The 17,980-nt window shown below is 43.7% G+C and overlaps 1 protein-coding gene across 1 annotated transcript in view; it reads right to left on the bottom strand.

Moving 5' to 3' along the window:
* LOC142309097 (uncharacterized) overlaps window positions 1-17,980 on the bottom strand; it is a 234,679-nt gene that overhangs the window by 81,374 nt on the left and 135,325 nt on the right. Inside the window, exons 16-18 of the mRNA XM_075347157.1 lie at window positions 13,808-14,014; window positions 9,801-10,678; window positions 1,385-1,524 (exon numbers count right to left, since the gene is read on the bottom strand). Of these exons, the coding sequence (XP_075203272.1) occupies window positions 1,385-1,524; window positions 9,801-10,678; window positions 13,808-14,014 (1,225 nt within the window). The remainder of the gene's footprint in view (window positions 1-1,384; window positions 1,525-9,800; window positions 10,679-13,807; window positions 14,015-17,980) is intronic.

The raw sequence follows: 17,980 nt of genomic DNA, 5'->3' as shown, positions 1-17,980 counted from the left end.
GTATTACACCTGAAACCCAACTGAAAATGTGTTGCAAAACTGCCTCAAAATCACTGCAAAAAGTGAACATAATGCACAGCAATGTAGAATGGACAATGCTGTGCACGTGATTTGGAAACCTTTGAAGTACTTAAAAGCATGTTCATTCTTTAGGCAGATTCTACTATAAATTGCATTGGGGATAGAACTAAACCCTATGACACATTATATTGTGAAAAATGTGAAAAAATGGGTGAGGAAGGCAATGAGACAAGAAATAGTCATTATGGTCTGCCATTTATCATTGAACTTAACCACTGAAGAACTGTACCATTAATTCCACTTCATATCTAATATATAAAGCTGAATGTGTGTGTGTATGTCCGGGATTGGCATCTACACTGTCGCAGCTACAGCCACAAACTTTTGCACACTCACACGTCTGGACCCCGAGAGCGTCATAGGCTATGTTTTGAGGGGAAATTTTAACCCCGCGCTTTACAGTTATTCGCCAAAAAACCTGCCTCCATTAAAGCGAATGGAGCTGGGAGCCACAGTGCAGCCAGAACTTCAGAAGAATGCGCAGCCACGCCCTTATATGGAATGTTGGCGTGTCACAATGCAGCCAGGGAAAGAGACAGACACAGACAGGGAAAGAGGCAGACACAGACAGAGTAAGAAACAGACATAGACAGGGTAAGAGACAGACACAAAGAGACAGACACAGACAAAGAGACAGACTGACAGGGAAAGAGACAGACAAAGAGACAGAGACAGACACAGGGAAACAGACATACAGATAACAAAAGGCAAAGAGACAGACAGGGTAAGAGACAGACAAAGACAGGTAAAGAGACAGACAAAGAGACAGACAGGGAAAGAGACAGAGGGAAAGAGAGGGAAAGAGAGGGAAAGAGACAGACAGGGAAAGAGAGGGAAAGAGACAGACAGGGAAAGTGACAGAGATAGATAGATAGATAGACAGGGAAAGAGATAGATAGACAGACAGGGAAAGAGATTGAGACAGACGGAGAAAGAGACAGACAGTCCGAGACAGACAGGGAAAGAGCGAGAGAGACAGAGAGATATATACAGAGGGGGAGACAGACAGAGAATGGGAGAGAGACAGAGACAGTTACTATCCTGGGCGTTAATACATTCTATTTATACATTCTATCCCAGGAATGTTAATACATTCTATCTTGTTAACAACAGTTATTAACCTGGGAGAAGCCGGTTAGTACAGCTAGTCTATTATAATTGCCATAGTCAACCTAATCAAAAGCTGCTGAAAGATGTTACTTGTATCTGTGTTTATAAAGTCCACCTTTGTCACTTACATCCATTGGAGTGCTGCTTACACTGTTTTTTCTATATTATTTCTATATATTATTATTAGTCCTACCCGGGGCCACAGGTATATCCGAGGCATCTATCTGGTGCAGACGTCCTGTAAGCTGTGACGCCAGCTGACAAGGGTCCTTCTTTAGCACCTTCACGGATAACTGAAGAGTTTCAAGTAGCAGATTCAAATCAAGCATTGGCCTGTCAATCAAAAAGCATAAAGCACCATGATGTAATAGTAGAGGTATCATAGACTGTGGCTCATTTACTGCTCAAGGACAATAGCGTTTGTGGTAACTGATACAATGCTGTGTGAGAATGGAATAAAAAATTGAGAACATGATCCATGCATTCACGCAAAAATGGAAATGTACAGAGTACATTCAAGTTAAATAAGAAATATGAAACCATGTCTGCTAAGTCTACAAATACTTGGCCTGAGATAAGGTAAGTTTCACATATCTGTGTTTCACGGTCTGACTATGGACCACTAAGTACTGACTGGGTGTGGTTTCCCTACAGACAAACATTAAGCTATTTTGTTCTAGTAATCGGCCAGTTAATACATAGTGGTCCGCACGTGGGTTGCGAAACTTTGACATGCTAGACAAGCCTTAGGATAGACGGCGTAGATCCCCTTAAAGGGAACCTGTCAGCTGATAAATCTTGGGCAGCATGTATCAGGCACTAGCTGTACGATCACAGCCATGTGTGTTTAACTCTGAAATGCTGCAGTGTTTCATACAAAAACTTTTAGTAGTTGTCGGGAACCGAACCATGCTATTGACTTGTCGGTGGGTGTCCGGTGGCTTCTCCCACTGACAGTGACTGACAAGTCTCTACCTATCCCGTATTGGTCTGGCTCTCTATGGAGCTGCAAAAGCAAACACGATTTTTGGGTGTAAAGTAAGAGAAAATTTTGTGATCCCAATGTAATATTACCCCTCTATAAATGATTTGTAAACAAACATTTAGAATGTGGGATCCAGTTTTGTGCTCCAAATTTTAAACAGGATAATCAGAAGTTAGATTCAGTTCAAAGGCAGCAACTAGATTATTACAAGGAATGGAAGGCCTCCCATATGATGATAGATATGAAATGTTGGGCTTGTTTAGCTTAGAAATTTATAATTATAAATACATGTGTGGTCAATACAAAGGACAGGCACATGAGATGTATTAACAGCCTGCTCTTTTCTGAGTATTGATTTCTGCAGCTTACTGTGTACAGCAGAGTTGAGTGTCATTACAAACACCTCCAGTTTTCATCTCACAGCAGCCAGTGTGAGGGAGGGGACTACACTAAAGCTGACAGTGTTGAGAGAGGAGAGCTGCAATAGTTGTTTGTAATGACACTCAGCTGTGTATCCCCTCCCACACACACTGACTGCTTTGAGCTAAAAGCTGGAGGTGCTAGCACTCAGCTCCGCTGTACTCTGCACAAAAGATGCAAAGATCAGGGCTGACAGCAGGATTGTGTCACATGATATCTCACAGGAGAAGGTATGTTCTTCTAAAGTTCTGAAGGTATTTTCTTTTTTCCGCATGATGTCTGCTGCTTATGATCAGATAACGTCATGTAGGGGAAAATGTACATACTCCAATAGAACAATCTCTGGTAACCTACAGTTGATTTAACAATTAGAATCTAAAGTTTTCAAGTTCAATTCTCCACAATGAAGATATGAAATTAAAAATAAAAACTAAATTTTATTTTGCTCTGCAGACACTATTCCATGATTTGCCCAGTTTCATATACTCAATCTGGTGATGGGTCCTCTATAAAATAAAAAGCCTTAGCAATAAGCTGTGATAGAGTAAGACACCTATCTACATGGGGAATTTAACCATTGATAAATCAGATCTGACCCCCATCTATGGATGTAGCAAACTGAAAATGAATACTTGTCATACCCCAAACATTTTTTGCCACTTTGAGTACTTGACTCCATATAATGAACATGAGCATCCTCATCTTCATGTTTGTACAATAGGTCACAATTTGATAGCTACTACTTTACTATTGCATTGTTTTTGTGTTTGCTACATCTCTACACTGTGTGCTGAATTATTAGGCAAGTTATATTTTAGAGATTTTTTTTATTATTGATCAACAACTATGTTTTAATCAACCAAGAGACTCATAAATATCAAAGCTTAATATTTTTGGAAGTTGGAGTGGGTTTTTTTAGATTTGGCTATCTTAGGAGGATACTGTTTGTGCAGGTAACTATTATTGTGCAGAATTATTAGGCAACTTAATAAAAACCAAATATATTCCCATCTCACTTGTTTATTTTCACCAGGTAAACCAATATAACTGCACAAAATTTAGAAATAAACATTTCTGACATGCAAAAACAAAACCCCAAAAACTTAGTGACCAATATAGCCACCTTTCTTTATGATGACACTCAACAGCCTACAATCCATAGATTGTCTGTTGCTTGCTTTGTTTACAATCAGCATTGCATGCAGCAGCTATCACAGCCCCCCAGACACTGTTCCGAGAGGTGTACTGTTTTCCCTCCCTGTAGATCTTACATTTTATGAGGGACCACAGGTTCTCTCTGGGGTTCAGATCAGGTGAATAAGGGGGCCATGTCATTATTTTTTCATCTTTTACACCTTTACTGGCCAGCCACGCTGTGGAGTAGTTGGATGCATGTGATGGAGCATTGTCCTGTATGAAAAGCATGTTTTTCTTGAACGATACCGACTTCTTCCTGTACCACTGCTTGAAGAAGTTATCTTCCAGAAACTGGCAGTAGGTCTGGGAGTTGAGCATCACTCCATCCTCAACCCAAAAAGGTCCCACAAGTTCATCTTTGATGATACCAGCCCATACCAGTACCCCACCTCCACCTTGCTGGCATCTGAGTCGGAGTGGAGATCTCTGCCCTTTACTGATCCAGCCTCTGGCACATCCATCTGGCCCATCAAGAGTCACTCTCATTTCACCAGTCCATAAAACCTTTGAAAAATCAGTCTTAAGATATTTCTTGGCCCAGTCTTGACGTTTTATCTTATGTTACTTGTTCAAAGGTGGTCGTTTTTCAGCCTTCCTTATCTTGGCCATGTCCCTGAGTATGGCACACCTTGTGCTTTTTGATACTCCAGTAATGTTGCAGCTCTGAAATATGGCCAAACTGGTGGCAAATGGCATCTTGGCAGCTTCACGCTTGATTTTAGTCAATTCATGGGCAGTTATTTTGCACCTTTTTTGCCCAACACGCTTCTTGCGACCCTGTTGGCTATTTGCCATGAAACGCTTGATTATTCGGTAATCACGCTTCAAAAGTTTGGCAATTTCAAGACTGCTGCATCCCTTTGCAAGACATCTCACAATTTTGGACTTTTCAGAGCCCGTCAAATTTCTCTTCTGACCCATTTTGCCAAAGGAAAGGAAGTTGCCTAATAATTAAGCACACCTTATATAGGGTGTTGATGTCATTACACCACACCCCTCCTCATTACAGAGATGCACATCACCTGATTTACTTAATTGGTAGTTGGCTCTCAAGCCTATACAGCTTGGAGTAGGACAACATGTATAAAAAGTATCATGTGATCAAAATACTCATTGCCTAATAATTCTGCACACAGTGTATGTGTAAAAATGGAGAGTTGTTGTTACAGAGTGGGTCTTTGTTCTGGCTCATAAATAAGGGTCCTAAGCATGGCTCCCGCCTGTATTCTTGATACGCTCATTAGCTATGATAGGTTATTGTAGAAACTTATCTATATTTGATTGCATCTTACAAACATCATAAAGTATACATGTGCAGTGGCGATTATTGATGTAAGTACTGAGCGTTTCACATGCTAAACCGTGATGGACAACTGATATACAGTATATACAGAAGGAACTTTAGTTTCCTAAAATTTTAGGGCCAGCAAAATATAACTTGTTCCTAAAGCAGAAGAAGATGTTTTCAAAGAAGTGTATGGAGATCAATGGGGCAGATTTATCAAAACTGTAAAAGAATCTTATTTTTACTCATACGAATCATGGCACAGCTTTAATTTAAAGGGAACCTGTCATTAAGAAAATACAGTCCAATCTGCAAGCACCATGTTATAGTGCAGGAAGAGGTGAGCGGATTGATGTATTGTATTGTGAGAAAAGATTCATTATACCCTGTGTTTTAATCATTTAAGCATCTGCATTTTCTGGGATTTTTTTGCTCAGTGGGTGGTCCTAGCAGTGATTGACAGCACACTAGACAAAAAAAATCTCAAAGTGCAGAGGTTCAAATGATTATAACACAGGTTAGAATGAATCTTTTATCACTGAACTATATATCCATCTGCTCAGCTCCCCCTGCTCTATAACATGGTGCCCGCAGACTAGACTTAAATGGGAACCTGTCACCATAAAAATTATCAGAGTAGTTAAAAGAAAGCAAACTGATCTCTGATTGCAACAAAGACAATATTTCTTTTGAACAGTTTTGATAAAGAACCTCGTTAATGTCTACCATACACATAGAGCAATCTTATGAATGGGCTTTTATTTCTTGTAAAATTAAAAAAATAAAAAGACTCCATGATTAACCTACTCGTACAACAGTAAAAAAACAGATAACATTTGGATAACACGGAGATTCTTTCTATATTCTCTCCATGATTTTCAATGGCCCTTGATTTGAATGGGTGAGTTTAGATGATGACTTGAATAAAAAAATACATGTCTCTATTTTCTTTATAGACATCCGGGCCACAAAAAACAGCCTCATAGACTATCATGGAAACTTGTTGGTTGTTTGAATGAGGCCAGGGGCGTAACGACCGGGGTTGCAGAGGTAGCAATTCCGACCGGGCCCAGTGCCCGCCATGCAGAGAAGCATACGGCTCCTCTCAGTGAGAGAGGGGCTGCACTGTTCAGTGGCAGACCACGCGGCCGCTATGGGGCCTATGAGTGAGGGGGGTCCGATGCCAGCGGCGCCACTGGGCTCCCCTCGCCCGTCATTGCACACAGCAATGATGAAGCATGGAGCATGGTGACATCTCAGTGCAGCAGAGGACAATGATGTCACCATTGCGTGACTGCTGTGCAGAGACATGCAGAGCGCAGGACAGGAGGGCGCTCTGAATGGAGCAGCGGGGGTACGAGAAGAGGTGAGGACTTGGATTTTTTTTAATCAGTGAGTACACGGTGGCCAGAGGTCTATAGGGGTGTATTATACATGGAGGTCTATGGGGCTGCATAATAGAACATGAAGGGCACATTATACACTGACTATAGGAGTGCATTATACATGGATGATTATGGAACTGCATAATGCAATATGAAGGACACCTTAACATGACTATAGGGGTGTTTAAGGGGTGGGCAGACCCCTTACAAGGAAGTGTAGTGTTGTAGTTAATACAGATGCTATTTAATAAAAATGTTTTATTGTAATTACACTGTTTTAGTGGGTTCCCCTAGTGGCCGGGTGGGACGGCTGTCTCCACAGAAACAGGGCAGAGGAAAGGAGGAGCCGGCAGCAGAAAGGGGAGGGAGAAGAGGAGTTGTTAAGAAAAAGTTAGAACCAGGAGGCTGTAGAGTCCGGGACGGAAGAGAAGAAGCAGAGAAGGGGCAGAGTGTGGGAGCTGGGTGAATAGGAAAGCCGGAGAGAAGAGGAGAAGGTGTAACCTCAAGTGTGAAGCAGTACTGGTGTGGGTCCGGTCTGTGTTAGCCGTAGTGGGAGCCAGGTGAAGTGGATTAGCCGGGCACATCCCCACTGGAGGAGACGCCAGGAACAGGTTTTTTTCCCCCTAGCAACGGAAGTGTGAAGTCAACTGCTGTGTTTTTGCCTTTGTGATGGAGAAGGGCTCAATAAACAAGCCTGCTGGTTCAATTGATCCACGTCTACAGAGTCTTTGTACAACTGACAGCGACATCTGCACCACCACACTCTGCCCCACCAAGTCATCTCCCATCCCAATAGTGACGGCGGAGCCGGGGGTTAGCCTGAGAGAAAACGGGGCCACGACTACAATCCCCAAGGCATCCCTGGCACCCCGTTACAGGTGCATTATACATGGATGACTATGGGGCTGCATAATGAAATATGAGTGCTGAGGGAAAGAGGCTCTTTCCCTCAGCACTCAGCTTTCCAATGTTCTGCTATACATGCTATACATCTGCCCTCAGCATCCAGCTTTCCCATGCTCTGATATTCGAAAGCTGGGTGCTGAGAGAGGGAAAGATGTATAGCAGAGCATGGAAGCTGGGTGCTGAGGACAAGATGGTTATGAGAACATAGGAAATCTGGGTGCTGATAGAGGGATTTCAGATCATGGGAAACCTGGGTGCTGAGGGAAAGAGCAAGTGTCAGCATCATAATCCCATACCCCGAGTGTCGGCGCCATTATCCCACAGTGTACGTCAGGGTAAGGGGGGGGCAGGTCCAAACTTTGCACCAGGGCCCATCAAACTCTAGTTATGCCACTGAATGAGGCCTAAATATTATAAAAACCTTGGATATGTGAACAGCCTTGTAGACTATCATGGAATCTTGTTGGTTGTTTGAATAAGGCTTAAATATTATAAGTAGGTGTCATAATATTTTAAAAGAAATAACAAAAATGTCCATCCATAATCCATAAGGCCATCCACATGAATTTTGAAAAAATGGTCAAGATAAAATCAGTGTACAAATAGCAACAGATTCTGGAATACAGCTGTAAAGCCCATATGTAAAAATTACTTTGAATACTTTCTTTGTTGCAAAGGGACACATTTTCTGTTACCGCATTGTCTATAACGGTCAATAGTAGATGAAATATTAGAAATAAGATAATATTTCTACCTCCATAACTTATATGCTTCAAATACATCATTGTTATGATCCGGAACCATGGAAGATCACAATAGATCATTGGCAAAAGGTGACAAGAGCATTGGCAACTAATCTGGCCGTCATCCCCTTAGTAACCATCAACACTAGAAGTAGCTGAGGGGTGAACTAACATCCTATGTACCGCAAACCCAGCTGGAGAACTAGCTATCCTAAAGGAAGGAAGGATGAATAACTCTCTGCCTCAGAAATAGACCTCAAAAGGTATAGCAAGCCCCCCACATTCAAAGAATACGGTGATATAGGAAAATACAATACACAGATGGATCATAGGATCAGCAAAGGTGAGGCCCCACTGACTAAATAGGAAAGGATAGGAAAGGGGCTGATGGTGGCCAGAGAAAAACCCTACAAAAACTCAAATACCTGATAGTACAAAAAGGTCCTCAGATCGCACGATCTGCACTCCGTTCTATATCAGGCGCTCTTCTCAAAGCAATGAACAGAAAACAGGAACAATTACAAATTCAAGAAGCAACAAACACATGGACTTATAGGAGCAAAACTCCAAACATAGCTGCAGGGAGCTTCCCAACAAAGCAACAAGAGAGGGAAGATTCCTGCATGCAAATAAACTGAAAACAACCACAATAATTGACAACGCAGATAAGAACAAAAGAACAAAAACCAACATAAGAAAGAACCAAGCACTTATCTGGGGTAGATGTGGTCAGAATTGTAAAACAATTCCAATCACAGAAAGTAGATATTTGCTCAAAACTAAAGTCTTCACTACTTTTCATAAAAATATTAATTTTATTGATATCAGACTCACATACGTATACAACATATAGGATAAAAAAGTGAGGAAGGAGAGGGTAGAGATATTATCCCTATTCTGTTCCCTTCCTGCACTACGGGGGTCGGCGTCCTGGATTAATGACGCCCCCGTTCCACGATGGCTTAGTCCCTGTACAGTACCCTCCCTAATCAGGAATGGTGCACTCTTTCTAGTAGAAAGAAAACCCCAGAGTGGTACCACCACAGTGAGGAGACAGTGGTGACTGTGCACTGTCTCCTCATTGTGGTGGTACCGCTCTGGGGTTTTCTTTCTACTAGAAAGAGTGCACCATTCCTGATTAGGGAGGGTACTGTACAGGGACTAAGCCATCGTGGAACGGGGGCGTCATTAATCCAGGACGCCGACCCCCGTAGTGCAGGAAGGGAACAGAATAGGGATAATATCTCTACCCTCTCCTTCCTCACTTTTTTATCCTATATGTTGTATACGTATGTGAGTCTGATATCAATAAAATTAATATTTTTATGAAAAGTAGTGAAGACTATAGTTTTGAGTAGATGTGGTTAGAAGCAAGATGAAAAGGCTGGAGAGCTACAGGACAATGATAACCGGCTCAGCCTGCCAGCAGGCCAGGGTTTAAATAGGCAGAGTTAGCAATGAAAACACCCATTGCTCCAGCACACCTGGTCTCTGTCCAAACTATTCCTGGCCAAAAGAGGGAGCATCACAGCAACAAAAAGCATAACTGACATTCACAACACATCATGGATTGGAAAACTCGCAAGCAACATAATGAATCTTCAAGGAATCGCTTATCATTAATCATACCCATTCAATAGACACCTACTTTTGGTCAAATACGTTCTCCTCCATACTAAATTCCTTACCTCTCAGGATTAATGGCTGCTTTTATGTCCTCCTGGATTTCCACTACGGAGGTAGCCCAGGCTTTGTTTAGCAGGTACTCATAGTTGAATATGCATTCTGTCACAAGACGCTGCACTTGATTAGACTGCAACATATGATACGATATTCCAAGGATTTTACGCAGGTTAAATATACGGACAGTTTGGTTTTCATGTTTGACCTCCCATGACAGAGGCATGATTGTTCTATCACTTTTATTAAGACAATGGCGACTTCGACTTTCCAGGTAGTATTCAGTAAATGCAGAATGGATAGAAAGCTGATAATCCTTTGACTTCACATATCTATTCACACACACAGTCCTAAAGAGGTTGTGAGCCCAGTTAATGACATAGCTATCATCTGTCCTCTGTTCTACCAGATAGATCCTAAAATCATTACGTAGCTTGATCCAGAGTACTTCTGGAAACACTGGCACAGTGACTCCCTGGTACTGCCTTATATCATCCATTACAGCTTGATCAAGTGATAGCAAATCCAGGAGTTCTTCTTGCGTGATGCCATTTCTGGACAATGAAATGTATGAGGCAGTCTTTTTTATCACTTGATCACCATGGTTTTTCTCTAGTCTTGATAGAAACCAGGAAAACATCTTAGAGATATCAAGATGCAGAAGGTTTTCCGTGTCAGGGGTATACGATGTCCACTGATGTGACTCCATATAAGCGCACACTGCGTAAAGTGGGAGAGCACATTCCTCACAGGCCTTTAGTAGGATTTTTCTTTGGACACCATTGAGTTTACGACAATTTCTATTTAGCCAAAAGTCAACCATATGATTAATTTCCTCTGAACTTAATGGTGGTATCTGAAGTACATTCTGCTTCAATGTAAGTTTCTGCAATAAAAAGTAGAAATATCATAAAACTGGTATAATGGAAAAACCATGCATGACCTACAGAGCCATCCATAATGTGTCTTCTCCATATATCTCCAAACTAATCTCCCGCTACACTCCAACACGTAAGCTCTGGTCCTGCCAAGACCTCCTTCTCTTCTCTTCTCTCATTCGCTCCTCATGCAACCGCCTCCAAGACTTCTCCGGAGCATCCCCTGTCTTCTGGAATTCGCTGCCTCAACACATCAGATTATCTGCTACATTTGCAAGCTTCAAACAGAACCTGAAAACTCATATGTTCAGAAATGCTTAGAATTTCCAATGACCCCACTGCGTCACCACCACCCGAGCTGCCGCCTCACCACCGTGCTGGAACTGCCGCCCGACCAACACCCCACCTACTGTCTCCTCCCCAAAATCCTATAGACTGTAAACCCGCAAGGGTCCTCTTCCCTCTGTACTAGTCTGTGTATTGTAACTTGTATATGTATTCTATAAGTATCCCCTTCTCATATACAGCACCATGAAATCAATGGTGCTCTATAAATAAATATTAATAATAATAATGATCTCACTGTTATGTGATATATGTTGAGTAGTCTACATAAGTGGTTCAGTGAAGGACGTTATATCAGAGAGTAATGATGCACATAATTTGAAGATGTTAGACCCTTGATTTGATGAAAAGCAGAAGCCAATCACGGACTTTATTAACATTAGACATTTTGAGGGGCAAATTCTGTGAAAACTGGCATCAATGTCTATGGAAAGAGCCCAAATGTTCCCTAATTTTTTACTTGGTGAGGAAAAAAATCAAGCCATGCATGTCCTTCATCTGTTTTTTCAGTCCTCCATCTATATTTTTTTTCAGTGGTAATCGATACAGGGTTATATAAAAGGTTGGTACATAAAATGAGAGCAATGAAACTAAGGCGGGCTTTGCACACTACGACATCGCAGGTGCGATGTCGGTGGGGTCAAATCGAAAGTGACGCACATCCGGCGTCACTTGCGATGTCGTAGTGTGTAAATCCTAGATGATACGATGAACGAGCGCAAAATCGTCGTCATCGTATCATCGCTGCAGCCTCCGACATTTCCATAATGCCGGGGGAGCGACAGGTACGATGTAGTTCCTCGTTCCTGCGGCCGCACACATCGCTGTGTGTGAAGCCGCAGGAGCGAGGAACTTCACCTTACCTGCCTCCCAGCTGCAATGAGAAGGACGGAGGTGGGCGGGATGTTTACATCCTGCTCATCTCCGCCCCTCCACTTCAATTGGCCGCCTGCCGTGTGACGTCACTGTGACGCCGCACGACCCGCCCCCTAAGGAAGGAGGCGGGTCGCCGGCCAGAGGGACGTCGCACGGCAGGTATGTGCGTGTAAAGCTGCCGTAGCGATAATAATCGCTACGGCAGCTTTCACTATATATCGAACGTGCGACGGAGGCGGGACTATCGCTGCAGCATCGGTAACACATTGTTACCGATGTTGCAACGTGCAAAGCCCGCCTAAGGGAAAAAACGTGAAATTGGGTTAACAACTGTGCGGCTATTAATGCATCACGGCTAACAGTGGGGCACCACAGGGGTCAATACTGGGCTTCTTTATTTTAACATATACTGTATATTATTTACTTTGAGGAGGACATATGGCATAGAATTTTCAATATTTGTAGATAAAAAACTCTGCAAGGTAATCAACACAGAGAATGATAATTTAATATTACAGATGTATTTATGTAAGCTGGAGTTTGGGGTAAGAAATGGCAATAAAATTTTAAAGGGGATATTCGTTCTAAAATGACAAGTCTGCAGTCCCTCCATGTGTCGCTCTATGTGACTGCAGACTTGTGAATCCTCCCACTGAACGCAGTGGGCACTGCATGATCCTCCTGTGTCAGAGCCGAGAATGACGGTCATGTGGCCACAACTATGCATTATGCATACTCCTGGCCGGAATCCAACTAGATTGGCGTGGCCTCATACAATACACTTGCATTGAACAGGGCCATGTCCATCTAGTCAAATTCTGTTCGGGAGTCTGCATATTGCGTACTCACAGCCTCGTGACTGCCGTTCCTGGATCTGATACCAAAGAATCCTCGCAGCGCAATGTGAGGATTCACAGGTCTGCAGTCACATAGAGTGACCCATGGAGGGACTGCACACTTATAATTTTAGACCGAATATCGCTTTAATGCAAATAAATGTAAGGTGATGAACTTGGGCTGAGGAAATAAAATGTAAAATTCTGTACTAAATGGTAAAACACTGGCTAAAATTGTCACTGAAAAAAGACTTGGATGTATGTGCAAACAGCAAACTCAACTTTAGTGACCAATGCCAGGCAGCTGCTGCCAAGGCAAATAAAATCATGGGAAGCATTAAAAGAGGTATAGATGCTCATGAGAAAAACATAGTTATGCCTTTATTAAGATCCCTAGTGCGACCACACTTAGAATACTATGTATAATTTTGGTCTCCTGTGTATATGATGGACATTGCTGAACTAGAGCCGGTGCAGAGAAGAGCAAACAAGGTTATTAAGGGAATGGGGGGAATGTAGTACCAAGACAGGTTATTAAACTTGGGGTTATTCAGATTGGAGAAAAGAAGGCTTAAGGACAATCTTATTACAATGGACAAATATATGAAACGACAGGGCAGAGATCTTTCTAAAGATCTTTTTGCACCAAGGCCTGCGATCATCCTTTACATTTATCAGAAAGAAGGTTTACTCTTAATCACAGATGCAGATTCTTTACTGAAAAAGAAGTACGGTAATACTATGGAACTCTCTGCCACATGATGCTGCCATTGTCAAACCAATAAAAAAGTACAACATGGGCCTGGATGCTGTGATGGGACTTGGGTCCAGAGAACTAGTCTGATTGCTGTATGTGGAGTCAGGAAGACATTTTCCTCTAATATGGAGCAAATAGAATCTGCCTCATGGGATCTTTGCCTTCCTCTGACACAATATGTTAGGGTATAGTTTGAACTCAATGGCTTGTGTCTACTTTCAACCTCATAAAAGTATGGAATTATTAATTTAATATAAAAAATGACCTATAGTAATTTCATAATATCTGCAAAAAAAAAGCAGGCAGAAATAATAGATATTTACCTGTAAATGTCTGAAAGAGGCACAATCTGACACAGATGAGACTGACACAATAAAGTGCACATGTGGGGGCAGTTCTGAGGGTATCCAGCTCAGACATCCTTCACTTTCTGATAACTCATCTATCCCGTCAAGGATTACCATCAGTGGTCTGCTTTTCGTAGCCAATTCCAGAACAGTCGAGAACTCGTTGATCAATCCTTTAAGATTCTTTAAAATAAAAAAAAGCAACCTTGTAAACATATCAGCAATCAACAAAAAACCAGGCATCTATGTTTCTGCCAGGTATACCGCATGTGTATATCATTTCCATTGTTCTATTAAAAGTACAGCCATTGGAGAATCAGTATTAGAGATGTACAGTACGCATATCTTGAGGAATGTGAGCGTATTACGTTCTATGTACAGGCTGTCCGCCATCAACATGCTTACATCACTATCAAGTTCACTTTGTAAATTGCAGTTGCCTATGGATTTCAATATGAATAGGCTTACATTTTCTAATACAGTTTAAAATTAAGGAATACAAAGGCACAAATGTATGGCAAAGGCGCAATCTTAATCCACGGACACTGTGAATACATTTTTCAGAGTGGATGGAGTCTTAGGAAATAGAAAATCTAAGTCATAGTCGTACAGTTTTACTCCAGTTTTATATCTCTAAACAAACACAGAAAGTTACATTTTTGTGCAGTTTAAGGTCAATTCCATTTTCATAATTCCTCCACATTGTGTAGATCTTCGGGGTTTTGTCAGTATGCCTTCTTCAGGGCAGAATATCATCAGCTCCACCTATTCTGTCTCTTTCTGGTAGCAATGAATCCAACCGCTCTAATTATCAGTCCCTTAGATAACTGTATGATTTTACTCACTCTACCGGCTTCCACAGATAGTGTTAACTCAGCCCAACGATGACTTGTAGAAAGACAAGGAGAAACGCTGTAGTTTTCTTCTAGAATCTTGTATTAAGTACAAAGTAAAGGCAGGTGAAAAGGAATAATCTGTACAGGGTTGCAGACATGTCTCTTCAGCAATGGTTCCTCTAGACTAAACTGAAGGAGAAGGGAGGAGCATTCTATACAGAAGCCAACTAAGGGAGGAACATAGGGACAAACTTCATACAGTCTAATCTACCTAGTAACAATAAAGGAATTTCCTGATAGGAGGAAAAATATGCAATGCAAGAATTATATACAACAGGTTGTTCCCATTCATGGGACACAACACCACCATTGAGTAGTGCGTGAAGACCAGTGTCTCTACACTATCTTAGGCCTCCGACACACTCACATGAAAATCACGCACGTGCCGCGAGACACGTATTTACCCTGCGTGTTGCGTGTAGGTAAGTACGTGTCTCTCGTACGTGCGGGCCACGTGTGTTCTCCGTGTGCTATCCACAATTACACACGGAGAACCTGTAATTTGCATATTCACGTGGTCCTTCCTGCTGTCCGTGGTACTGATCTTCGGCTCCAGCCCTGCCGTCTCCTCGCTGCTGCTGCCGGTCGCAGTGAAGTGAATATTAAATGAGTATAATGAGCGGCGGTTGGCAGCAAGTTACAGCAATGGCAGAGACAGGAGGGCAGGAGAAGGTGAGTAACGATTTTTTTTTTTACTCTGACACGTGTGTTTTCTCCGGCGCGTGTCACACGGGACTGCATCCACACTACATCCGTGTGGTACAGGTGTGGGCCATGTGACACCCGTGCTGCCGGAGCAACACGGACATGTCAGCGATTTTAACACACGGAGACACGTAAGTACAGAACGGACACACATTCCGTCCCAAAATACGTGTCTCCTAACCATAGGGATTACCTAGGTCCCCATATGTACGTGTCGCGGGCGGGGAAGGACGCCGCTGCGCTCGCTAACACTCGGGTCCGGCGCTACTGCGATGGCAGCTCGGTGGCTCGAGCGGTGGGCCGGATCCGGGGACTCGAGCGGCGCTCCTCGCCCGTGAGTGAAAGGGGGTAGTTTGGTTTGGGGATTTGGTCTGTGATGCCACCCACGGGTTGTGGTGAGGTTGGGCACCACCGCTGCTGGTGACGGGGATCCCGGAAGCAATGGCAGGGAGCAGCTGGGATGTTGTTTTCCCCCTCCGTGGGTAGGGGTTGGTGGTCCCGGGGCCCGGTGAGATGACGGGGAGGCAGGGTTGGATGGGTGCAGGGTCGCCTGGACTGCGCAGCGCGGTGCCGGATGGCATGGTTGTACTCACTCAGCCACAAAGGTATGCAAAGTCTCTGGTAAACCAAACGGCTGGATGGACGGGTCCCGCAGCCGGCTGCTGTAGTCTCTCCCGGACGGTTAGTGGTGGCTGCCTTTCCCTGCACCTTTGTGTATGTTCGGTCCCGATGGATTCCCACCGGTAACCCGCTCCCCAGTGTGTATATGTGCCGGAGGAGCCCTTTTGCCCGCAGGCTCTGGCGCTTGGAACTCTAGCTGTGGCGGTAGCTGTATTTCCTTCTGTTGGTTGGACGGTTGCCTTCAATCGGGTCTTGGCTGTTAGGAAACCCCTGGGTTTCCGGTCACTGACGGATTTGACCTCTAATAGCGACTCCAAGCCTGGTCGGGGTCCGCAGGCCCTGCCTGTGTGTGCTGGCTTCACTTCGCTACCCGGTTCAGTACCGGCGGGCCACCGCCCGTCCCCGGTCCTACAGTTCCGCGTTGATCTGCCTCTCCTGCAGACGGCCACCACCGTCTGCCAACCTTGCTCTTAGTGCCCGGGCCATACACCCGGACACGGTCAGTTTACTCCTCACTCTTCCACTTCCCTAACTCAACTCCACTTCTCCCTCACTGACTCCTTTCCTGCCTCCAGGACTGTGAAATCCTCAGTGGGTGGGGTCAACCGCCTGGCTCCACCCCACCTGGTGTGGACATCAGCCCATGGAGGGAAGCAACAAGGATTTTGTGTCTGGCTGATGTGCCTGTCTCGGGGTGGGGGTGTGTGTTGTAGTATCTGTGACGACCTGGCTAGTCCAGGGCGCCACACACGTGTCTCCGGTCCGTGTAAAAAATGGCACACATGGACCGGCGGCATGTGAGTGTGTCGGAGGCCTTATGTAAAGTTGTCCAAGTAATTCCCAATTTTTTTTGTAAAGAAATGCTTTTTTAAAACAGCACATTTTTGACTTGGACCTGGTTTTGCCCTGATGTGAACCACTGTTAGGCTATGTGCCCATGGGAGATTAAACCTGCGGATTTATCTGCGGAAAATCCGCGGATTTTCTGGATTTTCCAGATAAATCAGCAGGTTTCACCATGCACAGACACTCCCCATGTTAACCTATGGGACATGGGGAGTGCTGTGTCCATGCTGTGGATACATGCGGCTGCGGAACATGCTGCGGATGTCCCGCAGCCGCACGTAATTGCATGTCAATTCTTTCTGCGAAATTACATGCGGAAACCCCGGCCCTCCACTAGGGAGATAGAGACCGAGACTTCCGCAGGTAATCAGCAGGAATGTCCGCAGGTTTTCCGCAGCTATTTTGCTGTACAACCGCAGCTAAAAATAGCTGCAGATTCCGGCGAGCAGCAGTGGGAAACCTGCGGCCGTACCTGCGGATATATCCGCAGGTGGGGGCTCCCGTGGGCACATAGCCTTCAAACTGGAGGCACACTGGACAAAATGTGTATTATGCTTTTATAGGGTCATATCTTTTATTGCGTTTTTGGTGCATTTTTGAGGTCCCAAAGATGCACCTATATACATGCATTTCCTTCCCCCAGTAGAGTCTATGAGATTTCTATTTTGCTGCCTACACTGTGCATCTTTTTTTGGCTACATCTTGGCTGCGTTTTTGAAGATGCAGCATGTCAATTCTTTTTGCGTTTTTCCAGCGTTTTTGAGCCCTCCAGTCAATAGATTTGACTTAAAAAACACACTGGACAAAATGCGGTAAAAACGAGGCATAAACGCATGCGTTTTGATGCGTTCTTGCCGTGGGTGCATTTTCTGTGCGTTTTTTATGCGTTTTTGCCTTGGGTATATTTTCTATGCGTTTTTTTGGGGTCAAAGACGCTGTATCTTTATGGTTAGAAAAGATGCACTGTGTGAACATAGCCTTATAGGCAGTGCCATTTTTTGCTTTTCACTCATTGTGAATACTGTACATTGTGTCAGCTCTGATAGATTTTTGCATGGTTTCTCCTATAATACATACTGTA

This window comes from Anomaloglossus baeobatrachus, chromosome 1 (assembly GCF_048569485.1).
Source record: "Anomaloglossus baeobatrachus isolate aAnoBae1 chromosome 1, aAnoBae1.hap1, whole genome shotgun sequence".
Lineage (NCBI taxonomy): Eukaryota > Metazoa > Chordata > Amphibia > Anura > Aromobatidae > Anomaloglossus > Anomaloglossus baeobatrachus.
Note: the sequence above shows the minus strand (reverse complement) of the source record. Positions and strands in the feature narration are given on the sequence as shown.